Source organism: Asterias amurensis, chromosome 4 (assembly GCF_032118995.1).
Source record: "Asterias amurensis chromosome 4, ASM3211899v1".
Lineage (NCBI taxonomy): Eukaryota > Metazoa > Echinodermata > Asteroidea > Forcipulatida > Asteriidae > Asterias > Asterias amurensis.
The window spans coordinates 11,347,074-11,361,722 of NC_092651.1; the positions used below are offsets into that span (position 1 = coordinate 11,347,074).

Genomic DNA, 14,649 nt, shown 5'->3' on the forward strand with positions numbered 1-14,649 from the left:
CTCTGAATTACACAACTGCCTATGCAAAAGTGTCCGGGAGGACACAATTTCATTATGCAGCAGCGTCTGGGCGGACACTATTGCTTATATGCAAAACCGTTCAGCAGACATTTGTGCATATGCAATAACAATCCAAACTCACCAGTTTCCTAATATATTATCTGAATATTTTGGTTGTATACCCAGTACCGACTGATAAAATGTCTTCAGTAGTCTGTTCTGTATCATTGGGAATCATTAAATAATCGGAAATTTGTTGACCCCAAATCTGAATGTTTGACTATACCGGCATGGTCGAATTATTTCATTTTGGACTAAAAATCAAAACTTAATTTAGTGAGAAATTTGAATATTTTGGTTTTATGCCCAGTCTCGACTGTTAACATGTCTTCAGTAGTCCGTTCTGCATCAATTGGAACCTTAAAATCATATGAAATTTGTTGACCCCAAATCTGAAATTTTGACCATTCCGGTGACAGATGCATTTGTGTTCGCCATGCAATACTGTCCGCTCTGGATACTTTTGCATATGCAATCTTTTCCGGGGCTATGCAAAAAACTTTTGGCGGTTATGTACATGACTGTACTACATGTATGTGCGCCTGTAAGCGAGCGTGCATGCACTGAACCTACCTACATGCAGCATGAATATTCACATATTTTAAAAACGCCTCTTTTTTTCAAGAGGTGCTGCGTTCCTAAAAAGTAGCCCTGTCCTGCTTTAATCCCTGTTTGCAGTGTGAAACGGTCGCACAATATCCGGATTGGAAGTCATACAAGTATTAACCAAAAAGCTGATTTCCTACAGAGCTAGTGTAAAAGTTAGTGTATATCCGTGTTGAAATTTTACCACCAACCCTATCCGGATAAAAAGGTCAATAGTGTGAAAAGGCCTAATGTCTAATTATGTTATAAAAATACTGTTACTTAATTACAAATATAACTTTTATGTAGGCTATTTTTAGTGTAGGCCTATATTCTAACTATGTTTTAATAATAAAAATAATACTTTTGAACTTCTAGTACACTATGGATCATTTTTGTGTTATCAAAATGATTAAAGGTAAACTAGATTTAACTTTTTGTTTCTTCTCATGACAGACGCTTTACAGCAACTTATTGGGTGAGGAACATACTTGTGTATGGAACATCGTTGTACCTAACAGCCTCCGCAAGTGCAGAGTTCTTTGCTGACATTGCACTGTCACCGATGGAAGCAGTCAATGTGCGCATTCAAACAATGCCAGGATTCGCAAATACATTAAGGGAGGTTGAACCAAAGCTTTGGGCCATGGAAGGTATTAGAGGATAGGTCATTTAGAATTTTATAATAGTTTTTTTTTATATTGGACAAGGGCCAAATCTCATCAAGCTTTTTAGCAGAAAATTGTTGAACCAGTTTCTTTGCTAAGCAATAGTTATGGGTTGAACCAGTGGCACCACCGGAACATCATGGAATGTTGGCTGGTAACCTGTATTTGCTTAGCCTTCTTTTCTTGTGCTTAGCAGGTTTCTGTGCTTCATGAAATTGGCAATGGCCATACCATTCCAGACCCATAGGCAAGAAAACTTGATTTGTTTTGTTTAGTTCTGTACATTGTTTACTACCTCGGTTGTTTTGACTATTTGGTGTATATGATTTGTTTCAAAACTTATATGCGAGTTTAAAGAATATTTCTAAACCTTTCTCCCATAGATTCTATTAAGGTCTGCCTCCACTCTGGTTGAGGCAAATCCCATACACAATGATGAAGTGTGCTTGCTTTGAGAGACCTGTAGAGTTCTTGTACAAAAATGTAGTCTCAAAGCCACGCTCCGACTGCACCAAATCAGAACAGCTTGTGGTCACCTTCTTAGTCGGTTACATTGGTAAGTGATTTTTTTTTCTTTTTTCGATATCCTGAAATTTTCACTAACACATGTTGTACTAGCTGTCAACTCTTAACTTATATAAAATTGTGCAGAGAACAGTCCTAATGCACACAGGGTTGGACAAATCAACCACAAGTTTGAGTTGCCTGCATGCTTTTATTTTCACTAGCTATTTGCTGTGTATTGCACAGAGTCCGCAATCCTGCATCCTGTTCTTACTCGCCTCGTGAACATGTATCGTGTCAGAGTCTAAGGAGGGGAGGGAAGGGTGGTTCAAGATGGATTTTACTCTCAGTATTAGGTACTTTCTACAAAGTATGACAGGGTTGTAGACCTTGGTTTTTATTGCATGAATGTACCTCACACACTTCCTTAGATCCGCTCTTGGGATGGTATTACAGTTTAGTTATCATGTAATGGGTGACTTTCTGTAGAGCCACTTTCTTTCAGCAACACTATTAATGTTGTGTTCCATGGGAGTGCTTGAGTCATTGGTGTGTAAGAGTAGAATACCTCTGCTATGAGCAAAATAGTACATATTGTGATGACCTCTTTATGGCTCGACGTTCAGCACCCATCTGCATCAACATGTTCTTTGTTGATGTTAGGTTCAAGTGAAGGTGTCAAGGCATTTGGTCAACTTTGTACACATGGTGTCATGCTTGTGATGGGGACATTAGTTTTTTTCAATTTGTGTTTTTACATTGACATTTAGTGGGAGGGAGTATTTATTCTGTCAGTTTGTTTCATGGTTTAATAAATAAAATGTAGCAAGGGGTTTCATAAGCCATTTTGAGATATGGTGGACACACTACTATAAGCACTGTATGGTTTGTGTAAATCTGTCTGTATACACCCAAACCACACAGTGCACTCCTATAGTGGCCACCATATCTCAAAAAGGTTTGTTGCGGCACTGGGCCTTTTACTTTTCATTCATTTGAAAATCCTGACATGTATTGTCTCGGTTAGTATCCAGACTTGTATTAATAATCCAGATGTTCATAATTCAATTCATCCAGTCTCTGCTTGATCTCTTTTCTTGTCCTTATAGGTTTGTGGAAGGGTTTGGTTGGTACCCTTACTGCTGTACAATGGTTCATCTATGACTCGGTTATAATAAGGTGTACTTCCGTCTGCCCCGCCCACCACCACCAGAGATGCCAGAGAGCCTCAAGCAGAAGTTGGCTGCCAAATAGGTCAGTTTAGAAATCCACATAAACCCAGTTAGATAAAAACAAATCAAATTTATTACAGAAATATTTAACTAGGAAAAAAACACAAAGACAACAATTACCATCGTTGTTGATATTTTGTTTTGGTTTGTGGGTTTTTAAAACTGAACTTCTCACGAACACATCATTTAAAATAAAAATTTAAGACTTGAAGACTGGTTATTTAAAAACAATACTTTGGTTTTCAGTTTATCCCACCCATGATGAAAACAAATTAACAATTGTGATCAATAAAGACACCTTTTCCATTCTCTGTTGTTAATTCAGACACACATTTGAAAAATGATTTGACATTGACCGTATAGACTGGACCCTAAGTCCCACAGGAGTATTTTTTTCATAGCGATCCTTTGAGTGAGAAAACAAAACCCAAATCCTTCCTTTATTTTTGTCAACTAAGTTGCCGTGCTGTCTTTATGAGATACTGTCAAGAGGGAAGGTGTGTTCTTCTGAACCTTTGAACTTATTTATTGATGTTATAACAGCTCAACATACCTTTTGTGTTGAATTCATTCTAACAACATTTTAAAGGTATGATTTTGAAACATTGGAAACACAGGTTGGGCACTCAGAAACCTTTTGCTCCACTAAACCAGAAACATCATATGTGCTTAAGGGTTAGGAGAAGTAGACAATGAAGTTACCAGAAAGGTCGATTAATGTCAATGATGAAAGCAAACAAATTTCTGCATGAGTGTTTTTCTTTCTTTCATTATTCTCTTTTAAATGTTCACAGGTTTTTTTATTTTATGCATATCTCTCTTGGGATACACTAAGTGAGAATACTAATCTTTGACAATAACCAAAGGTGTCCAACTAACTTTAATTATTAGCTCCTATGTAGAAATAAAAACTTGGAGTTGAACAATAAACAGATTTTCATTATCAATTTGCAATCAGAGGGTGATCCATTAATCACAATATAAATAACATGAACATGAATTTAGTATAGCAGTGATGACAATTGGAAATTGTCTGTGAAATGAATGGATGTACAAAATAGTATTTTTTAAGAATGTAAAAAAGCAGTGTTGTCATTGATTGAGATTTTAATGTAATATTTATGATAGACATTAAATTGCACAATATGACTGTGTGAAGGTTCTAGCCATTCATTCAACATATATTTCATAAGAAGTGTGAATCAATGAACTGACATTATCATGTGTTTTGCAGCAGAGCAAAATAATAAACGAAACTTATGACATCGGTTATCAAAATAAGGTGTTTCTTGTCGGATTTGAGTTTGTATTAACATGGTTTTACTCCCAATGACCCCTGTCCTGGCCTGTTGTAATTCATTCAACATATATTTCATAAGAAGTGTGAATCAATGAACTGACATTATCATGTGTTTTGCAGCAGAGCAAAATAATAAACGAAACTTATGACATCGGTTATCAAAATAAGGTGTTTCTTGTCGGATTTGAGTTTGTATTAACATGGTTTTACTCCCAATGACCCCTGTCCTGGCCTGTTGTAATTCACTACTAAATTAAAAATTAATTGTCAATATAAAACTTACTTGGCTGTTGATAGTATAAATCATTGTGAGAGACGGCTCTTTCTAAAGTAACAAGGTTTTTGAGAACGGCAATTTCTCACTTGTATACTTAAAGAGGAATAATTAAGCAACAAAAGTTTCCCCATAACTGCCATATGTGAGGGAAGGCAATAAAAACTAATCTTAACAGCGGTTCGGAACTTTTCGTGTGCTCTCGGAACATTCCAGCACAGTTCGCGATGATCCCCCACGCAGCAGGTTTGGGGAGTTGTTACATAAGAGTGGACTAACCACTAGGACCTGGTTGTTTATATTTTCATGTTTAAAAGATGCAAGCACTGCTTCAGACCTCAGCAGCAGGTTTGGGGAGTTGTGACATAAGAGTGGACTAACCACTGGGACCTGGTTGTTTATATTTTCATGTTTAAAAGATGCAAGCACTGCTTCAGACCTCTTTATCAGATAAATTTGTAGCACCAGGTTTGGGGAGTTGTTACATAAGAGTGGACTAACCACTGGGACCTGGTTGTTTATATTTTCATGTTTAAAAGATGCAATCACTGCTTCAGACCTCTTTATCAGGTACATTTGTAGCAGCAGGTTTGGGGAGTTGTTACATAAGAGTGGACTAACCACTAGGACCTGGTTGTAACGCTCGGGTATTCTCCGATGGGCCGAACCGCTGTGGAGTTTAGTATTAAGTGCCTTCCATATGTGAGGGTGTGTTAATACGAAGTTTCCACTTTATATGGGGACTTAGGCCTACACAAAGTCCGCGCAGTGCTTTTTACAGTATTAAAGAATGTGTAAAAGTTTAAGTGCAAAAGATGTAAATGTAGTGAATGCAACTAAGCTGTATGTGTGTGTCTGTCCTTAAGTTGAGCATGTAGGTCCTAATTACAATGGATCCCACAAAAGGCAATCTCAATAGGAACAATAAATGATCTCAAGGAAGTTTTAAAGCCATTGGACCCTTTCGGTAAACAGTTTTGTCCAAGGCCCACACTTTGTGTTTCACAAATTCTATATCAAATAACAAATCTGTGAAAATTTGGGCTTAATCAGTCATCGGAGTCGGGAGAAAATAACAGGAAAACCCACCCTTGTATCCGCGCCTTTCGCCGTGTCATGACATGTGTTTAAAATAAATCCGTAACGAGAATTGATGTTGTTTTACTGTTTTCTCGAAAAGTAAAGCATTTCATAGAATAATATTTCAAGAGAAGTATTTCACCACTACCTTCTGTAAACCCTGTCAGTTATTTGTAAATCTGTGAACTTTTTTTTTCCTGTACCGAAAGGGTTCAATGGCTTTAAGGGAACAATAGGTGAACAATAGACAGGACCCTTAATATATTTGGAATCAATTTCATAAAGCCGTGTAGCAGAAAGTGCTGCTGAAGGCTTGGTCACAAAAGACTAGATTTTACCCCCTCCCAAAAAAAGTTAAGCCCCTCCCCGACCGATAACTTGATTGGCACACACCTGGCAAGTGAGGGCGCTCGCGTGGTGAAAATAAAGTCAATTAAAGTTTGCTAATTTCTCAAAGTGAATCTGTTATTTTATTCGAACGAATACTGGAATTTAAGCCGTAACCTAAACATTTTTATTAGGTAATATTAACATTTTATAGCTATAAATGATTGGAAAGCAAACAAACAAAGGATAATGAATTACGAAATTGTTTGAAAATGAGCCGCAAATACCGAGGCTAAGTGCGAGTTACACGTTTTGCATTAGGTCATTAAATTTACTGTTGAAATACAAAACCATAAATTTAACAATTTTTTTTCAAATTTCGGTTAACTTTTTTGAATAACTCGCCCCAAAGATTAGTTCCCCATTGAAACGCACTACGACAGCGGTAATTTTGATGTACAGAAAACAAACATCCCTCAGTAATTTGTAGAGTTGTTTGCGTACATATCTATACAATTAAAGACATCAGACACTATTGGTAATTTTCAAAGACTAGTCTTGACAGTTGGTGTATCTCAACAAATGCATAAAATAGCAAACCTGTGAAAATTTGAGCTCAATCTGCCGTCGAAGTTGCAAGATATTAATGAAAGAAAAACACCCTTGTCGCACCATGGTCACACGAAGTTGTGTGCTATCAGATGCTTGATTTCGAGACCTCAAATTCTAAATCTGGGGTCTCAAAATCAAATTCGTGGAAAATTACTTCTTTCTCGAAAACGACGTCACTTGGGAGCTGTTTCTCACAATGTTTTATCACACCAACCTCTCCCCGTTACTCGTAATCAAGAAAGGTTTATTGATAGTAATTATATTTTGAGTAATTACCATAAGTGCCACTCCCTTTAAATAACCAAATGAATAAAAGCGTAATAAAAAACATGGACTGTGCAATTTAGGGGATGTTCGCCTTTTTTCAGGGACCATTCAACTTCTAGTCTCAGCTCCCTGGAAAATAAAAAGTAAAAACCATTGAGTTTCATTTTGAAGTTGCCGTAAACCACTGATATTAACTTTGGCACGGTAAGGCCATCCTATAATACTTCAACTAATTCGGACATGGGCATACAATTTCAATCCGGGGTCCACCCAAAAACACAAAAGCCATTTACTATTGATATGCAGATTCGGTCTTGGAAACCAATCAGCAACCGGGCGCTGTGTACAGATTAGAAATAAGTGACAAAATGGCCGGAGTCCTTCAAGATTGAACGTCAACACTGCCCTGCGATGACCGTCTCCATTTGACTGCCACTTTTTAAGGGTTTGGCTTTAGATTTTTTAAATACCCATGTCAGGGAATTAGTAGCTGAAAACACTTTTTACTGAATGTTGTAAAATACAGCAGATCGAGAAACTTCATGAGGACATTCAAGGCAAGTCCGGAACTCTCGCACGGGAGCTCCGGACTTGCCGTGCAAGTTGCATGCAGTAACCACGGCGTTAAGGTAAACAATGGAGTCAGCCCGGACAAAATGTTTACTTTTTGCGACTTCGACACTTTTAAGAGTTCTAAGAGTCTTTTTCATACATTCTTTTGATCTTTCTGAACATTCAAGGATGTCATTTTACTTCTTAAGGGGTGGCAGTCAGAAATGGTTAGGACCTGGGCCCGTTGACAGTCTGATTGACAGTGACACACATTATGATTAAAGACAGTTGCCATGGTTGCCGTTGCCGTTTTATCAAGACTGCAGTTTACAGCAGAATGAGGATATGATGACACCATTCTCCATTGTCTCACATCATAATGTATCCTTTATGAAAACTAATTTTAACATACCTGCTTACTATTGATGAAGTTTTTGAAGATGTATAATTAAACTGTTCTTTTTGTAATCTAAAACAATTATGTACCAAAAGTTTTGGATTTCATTCCTACCCAAGTAATATCATGTGGGTTTTATCACCGTGATGTTGATTATTGTGATATTCTTTTAGCCGCGGAATGTAACCATTTCATTTGTTTGTTGATGTATTATCTGTTATGGTCTCTACGATATAAATTATTTAAAACACACATACAACCAAGAAACATGAACTAGTACAGTGTTGATGCTTTAAAGGCCCTCTACTTGAACCTTTTTCATAACAAGGAATGCATGTTGCCATTTAGAGCAGAAAAGACACCACCCAGTTACTCTATTTCTTCCCTGTAAAAACATTATTTAAATTCAGTTTATCATTAACAAATCATCAAATAAAATGTCCCAAACTAAGCTGCAACCAAAATTATAAATAGCTACAGTTGTTTGGAGAATTGGAACAATGGAATAAATTTCCTTATGCAACAGTAGTGCACAATACAATTAAATGAAATACTGTTCACAAAAACTAATAGAAGAAAAATAAGCCATGAACAAAACAGGAACTTGGAGGAATTCATTTTTTTATGAAAATTTGTCAACTTCAATATACAAACTTAGAGCACAAGGACGATATTGGTAATTGGTAATTTCCATGACTAGAACAATTTGAGACTTAGAGCACAATGATGATAATGGTAATTTATGATTTCAATGACTAGAACAACTTGTTTTTTTATAAGGCAAATAACTTGATTAAAGTTATTAATTTTAATGTTAGTGTCGATCAAGCAACTCACAAGATCAAAACTAGTTGTTATACTAATTCTTAAAAACTCTTGTAGTTGTATAATGAGGCAAATAACTTGATTAAAGTTATTATCAAACAACTCATAAGATCAAAACTATTTTGTTCAGGCAATACTAGTCAAAGGAAAGTTGTTGACCATTACCATATTTACACCATATAAGTCTTGTGCAAATCTATAAATACTTGTGGAAGTACACTGTAACATGAAGAAACAAAATTGTTGGGTAGGTTATCATAATGCTGAAAATATCACACCATGGTAAATCATTCTGGAGGTGTCTGGCTCTTCATGGGATCCGATTTCAATTTGAAAACCCTGCCTAGTGGCTAACTAGTGTCTTAAAAATAATGAAAGTACAATAGTTTGCTCACCCTGGTTTGAATTTGTAAGCAGAATTAGACACCAGAATCATTCCTACTGCATGGTTTTCATTTAAAGCTTGGAGATGTTATACATGAACATAGTTTGCTGTGCACCCTGGATTAAAGCAGAATTGAACTTCAGAAATCCTGTTAGTGGAAGTACATAGCTTGCTGGTTGCAATTTTTAAGCAGAGTCATGAAACTTTGAAGAATACATGTATAATCAGTGGTATCGTCGTTGTCTAGAGTGTTTCACTCCACTGCAGGAGGAAATCCTCTTCACCAAATCTTCATCTCACTCTATTCAGCGCTGTTGTTGCCAAGCAATGCCCCTGTGTGAACTTAGTTCATCTCTTCATCTTCTGTTTTGTCGCCCTCTATTTCTTGTCCACATTCTTGGAGTCCAGTTGGTTGTTTTACATGCCCACCTCTTGTCATGCCTCCTTGCTAGGTGGCCTGCCCATCTCCACTTTTTTTATTTGATCGTCTTGATAATATCCTGCACCCTTGATTTCTTTCTTAGCTCCTGGTTCGTCACTGTCAAGATATTTCTCAGTTTTACTGATTATAGCATTGCCTAATACCCGGAAATGTGTGTCTTATTAATATTACACTATTCTTCTTACAACAACGAAAGAAAATAAAATGTTTGTGCTCCTTCGCTACGCTCATATGCATGAAAAACAGTTTTAACCTTATGAACAACCAAAATAAGCACACAGATACGCAGTCAAGTATATTCTACGAATTTATTGAAAAACATGGGAATAAGGCCAGGATTCGGCCGACTCTGAAATTTGACAAAGAAAAATGCAGTAAGTGGGTTTTACCTCGAAAAATATTATTTTCACCAGAAGCAGCAGAATAATGCCTGTACGAAGCCCCATCTTGGGCTTGACGAAAGCTTGAAGACCTTTTTTGTAGCTTCCTTCCTTCCAAATCTTTCAGGGCTGCTTCTTCAGCGATTAGGACTTTCTTTTGCACCTCTACTGACTAATCTTTCTTGGTGCGCTTTCCAGGTGCTGGACAGTTACCCAACCGGCTTTACTTGAGTCTGCGATCTTGATCTTCTGTTTGCGATTGGTAATTAGATCTTCTGCTTTGACGATGGTATCAAAAACTTCTTGTAAGTCGCTTTTTTGTAGAAGTGAGTTCTTCATCCGTGCGAGAAGAATCTCTAGCTCGCCGCAGAAAGCCTACTGTGCCGAGTTACCGGGCTTCGAGAGCTCCCGGGCTTCTAGTTTGTTCTTTATTACTTTCAGCTCAGTGTCGTCCTGAGGTTTGTTATTATTTGATAATGCCTCGAATTTTGAGTTAAAGTAGAGCTGGAACTTCTCAAATAAGGCTTTAGTGTCCAAGTTTCCAGGTTGCTGGGGCATAGACATCGGTAGAAATTTGTCGTAACAAACTAGTTTAACTCTGATAAAATGTTTTAAAGTATACTCAGCGACTGAAAAAGACCTGAACTGGAGACTCATAGATTCCTTTTGCTTATATACTATGTATACGCTTCAGCAGTTTGACATTATGCTTCAATGAGTTTGGAATGTAATGGCATGATCGATCTCAGTATGGTGACATCGATTGCCAGCGCCCTAAGCACGTGACCCGGGGTGCTACACACACAATAATTTTGGTATTCAAACAGACAAAACTAAATAGACAATTCAATTCAGTTTCACTGTATTCTTCTTTACAATTCTGTAGACATCATTATTTACAATCATTTATATTTACAAACATTCTTAGTTATCAGATTCAGGGGAGTCTTCACACAAGAATATAGACAATTTCAAGACTACTTTCCAGTGAAGACTTTCATTCGATTCAGTTGATTAATACTTTCAAGTCCTCACAAATTTATATACAATCACAATATAATTATTAGTTGAGTACTTCCAACCAGTTCAGTGGCTACAGTAACCATACATATGTACATGTAAGCCATCAAAGTTAATAACAGCAATCTTGATTCACCAAGTTGGGTGCTGGCTCCTAACACTGCCTTTAAGTGTGGGTAAGGCTAGTCAAGGCCGCTCACTTGCCACGCCCTTGGCTTCTTCAATCGGTTTGGCCTTCTCGTCTCTCTCTCTCTCTTTCAAGCCTTTCTCAGGATGAATTTCCAGAACAACACTCAGTAATACTCTTGGCTCGGAACTCTTAGGTCGGAACTCGAAACTTGGAAACTCTTAGCTCAGACCTCAGAACCACGATTTCTACATCATGGTGTATCTTATCTGTACAGCGGCAACACTGACCCTGACGATTCTCACAAATAGATGATTGCACTCGGCACTGCCTTCAATAAATAGCCCACTACAAAAGTAATGTCTTCAAAAAGTCGCTGCCCAAAATATGTCTGCTGTAGCTGTAGCTACGCCCGATGACTATATTCTAGAGGTACTATCAAACTCACGTCTTCTCAATCTTGATTTGAAAATCATCTGCCCACTTTCCAGCTCTAACTCTGACTATACTCCAACTTGATCCATCATCATGTCGAGCGCCATCTAGAAGCTCGAGCCTGCCCAGTGATTTTTCTCCAGATGTTCCGGTCCAGCATGCAGGAGCGAAGTTCCTCAGCGCTTGTCAAGCCGGTGTCTCGTTTTAGTGTGTCTACAAAGGAGAGGCATCTTCTCCCACGCGAGGCCTTGCCTTGGGTGGGCTCCCAGAGGATGGTTGGGCAAGCGGCAAGCTCCGAGTGACGGACACAGTGCCCAGCGAGCTTGAGTCGGCGTTCACGGATCTTCTGTGTGGCCTTTGGCCAACCAGCATACAGGTTGGAGTTTCTCATGTGGTCCTGCCAGGGGATGTTTAGGGCCATACGCAGCATCCTGGTGTAGCAACCATCCAGAGACTTCTCCATACTGGTGGTGAGGGTCCAGGTCTCAGCTCCGTATAGTAGCACTGACTCCACTGTTGCGACAAATAGTGATCTTTTCAGCCGGGCACTCAGCGTTGATGACACTAGTTGATCCACTAGTTCACGACTGTTGTCAATGCCAGACCCTGGCAACTATTGTGAATTTTAGACTTCCCTTTATTTTACAAAGTGAATTCTTTCTCAAGCATGACAACTCCCAAAAGCAAATTTGCTGACAAACCATACATTGAAATCTATAAATAAAAGCAGCAAATCTAAAAGTAACAAAAAGCTGCATGCTGCATATTTTGTGATGAACACAATTCTTTAGCTTGAAATAAACAACACTCTTTAATTATATAAGGGGATTTAATATTTACAGAAATTTACAGAAAATGTAGTACAGTTTGTTATTTTGTAACCTCATGGGATATTTTCTTACCTCATGGGGTATTTTCTTATGCCCTGGTTTGGCTAAATAAACCAATAATCTATTAATTCAATTTAAATATACAACTTTCTTCTAAGCTAACAAATGTGCTTCTTTCAAGCCTTGGTTGAAACTATATACAAGTCACAACTTTTTCTTGTCAACGTTTAACTCAAAGATTCTGCTTTCGACCTCAAGTACAAGTTGTTTACACCATCCTTAGATTGATCTCAAGGGTTCATCCACTACTAAATCAATAATTCAGAGCACATCTTTGCCTGTTTTCAGTTGCTCTGGACGCCCTGACTCATGTCTCTTGCCTGCTTGTCGACTTCGCCAATCGGTCCTTCAAGTATGGCCTTAGGCCTAGCCCCATAAAGTTGGTCAGTGGTTGACTCAAACTCTTCGCCACGATCAATGGTTGGGCATGCGTCTAATTAAAACCGGGGTTGGGTGGTCATGATATTCTCGATGTAGTAGGGCTCGGTTCCAGGCTGTGGGCTCTGGTGGAAATCAGTTACTGAAGAATTTCCAAAATCACAATATTTCGCCGTGGACTTTCTATCTCACGGAAACTCTTAATACAGTTGAGTCTGCCCTTTAACCTGCAGGGCTTCACTTTAGTAAGCCATATTGGGAAGTTTGACCAAAAGGGTTCTCAGTAACTTATCTTAAAGGTTTTACAGTAAGAAAAACATGTTGAGTACAATCTATTTGTAAAGCACAAAACTAAATCATTGAAAACGGACGACCCTTTAGTAAGGAATACTTATTTCTTTGTTGTTCTAAAGCATTCGGGTGACTCATATAATACCTTCGTTAATCCAAGTTAAGTAACTAGACCACAAAATCAGCAAAAAACAGAGGATAGCCACCAAGGAAATAAAATGTCAGTTTTTACGCATTCTTATGTATCATATATGAGCGAAAACAACATAAGACTACTGGTGGTACAACCGTGAAAAATTACTTTGCATCATTAGGTAAAATTTCGATATGGTGGTAACCAGACTTAGTCGAATTATAGAGAATCTTGTGAAAGAAATTGCAACCTTATTTTACAATCGTCTAGTTTGAAGTTTCAGAACGAATTTGTTCAGTCCGCTTAATCAATCGTATTAGATTTCTAGATCGTTATCTCACATGATTAATAACCACATCGTACCTCGAATAAATTTACAAACTTGTAAAACAAGTTTGCTTCTTAAATGCATTCGGGCCTTTCATATACTACATTCCTAAATCCAAGTTAAGTAACTAGATCACAAGATCGGCCAAAAACTGAGGATGGCCACCAAGGAAATAAAAATGCCAGCTTTTTCACATTAACATGGATCATATGTCAAGAACAGCATGCAGGTATCAAGATTTCTGTTGGTGAAATTTCGACAGGGTACCCAGACTTAGTCGAAATAGAACTATAGAGAAACTTGCGAAAGAAATTGCAACCTTATTTTCCAATTTTGAAGTTTCTGAACGAATTTGTTCAGTCTGCTTAATTCTAGAATCAATTGTTTCTTATCAGTTGCTTGATAAGGGACCCGCAATGAAAGAGTGTTCTGTTTTCTCTACGATTGTTTGAGATTAGACAATCTCATTTAACGCTGAATTGTTAATTTGGAAGAACCAAGGGGTGGAATTTCAAAAACCATTCATAATCACAGACATGATCAAGTGAGATGAACAAAATTAGGCCACATTTTTCGTGTCTTTGACCATAAATTTATCAGATGTCGAGATCGTTATCTAACATGATTAAAAGTCATATCGTACCTCTAAATACATCTACAAACTTGTTAAACAAATTTGTCTCTAAAATGCATTCGGGCCTTTCATATAATACATTCCTTCATCCAAGTTAAGTATTAGACCACAAAATCGGCCAAAAACAGAGGATGGTTGCCAAGCAAATAAACATCAGCTTTTACACTTTATTATGGATAATAATGATCAAGAACAGCAGGTATTGAGACTTACTGGTGGTGAAATTCTGATGTGATGGTAACCATACATAGTTAAAATAGAACACTAGAGAATCTTGTGAAAGAATTTGCAACCTTCCAATCTTCTAGTTTAGAGTTTTTTGAATGAATTTGTTAAATCTGCTTAAATCTAGAATCAATCGTTTCTTACCAGTTGCTTGATAAGCTACTGATAAGGGATCCGCTATGAAAGAGGGCTCTGTTTTCTCTACGATTATTTGAGATGAAATCAATTCCATGATGAAAACTATTTCGAAAACTTTCTCATTTAGCGCTGATTTATTCGGAAGGACCAAGGGGTGGCA

The 14,649-nt window shown here is 37.6% G+C and overlaps 1 protein-coding gene and 1 pseudogene across 3 annotated transcripts in view; both read left to right on the top strand.

The window, feature by feature from the left end:
* Window positions 1–1,115: 1,115 nt before the first annotated feature.
* Window positions 1,116–14,649, top strand: part of LOC139936626 (uncharacterized) — a 124,581-nt gene continuing 111,047 nt past the window's right edge. For 2 of the 3 annotated variants that reach the window (XM_071931478.1, XM_071931481.1), the window contains exons 1-3: window positions 1,116–1,298; window positions 1,697–1,869; window positions 2,927–3,071. In XM_071931478.1, the coding sequence (XP_071787579.1) occupies window positions 1,746–1,869; window positions 2,927–3,071 (269 nt within the window). In that variant the 5' untranslated portion in view covers window positions 1,116–1,298; window positions 1,697–1,745. The remainder of the gene's footprint in view (window positions 1,299–1,696; window positions 1,870–2,926; window positions 3,072–14,649) is intronic. The other variant, XM_071931480.1, reaches the window with a different exon arrangement.
* On the top strand, window positions 2,234–2,402 carry LOC139936778 (small nucleolar RNA SNORA53; annotated as a pseudogene).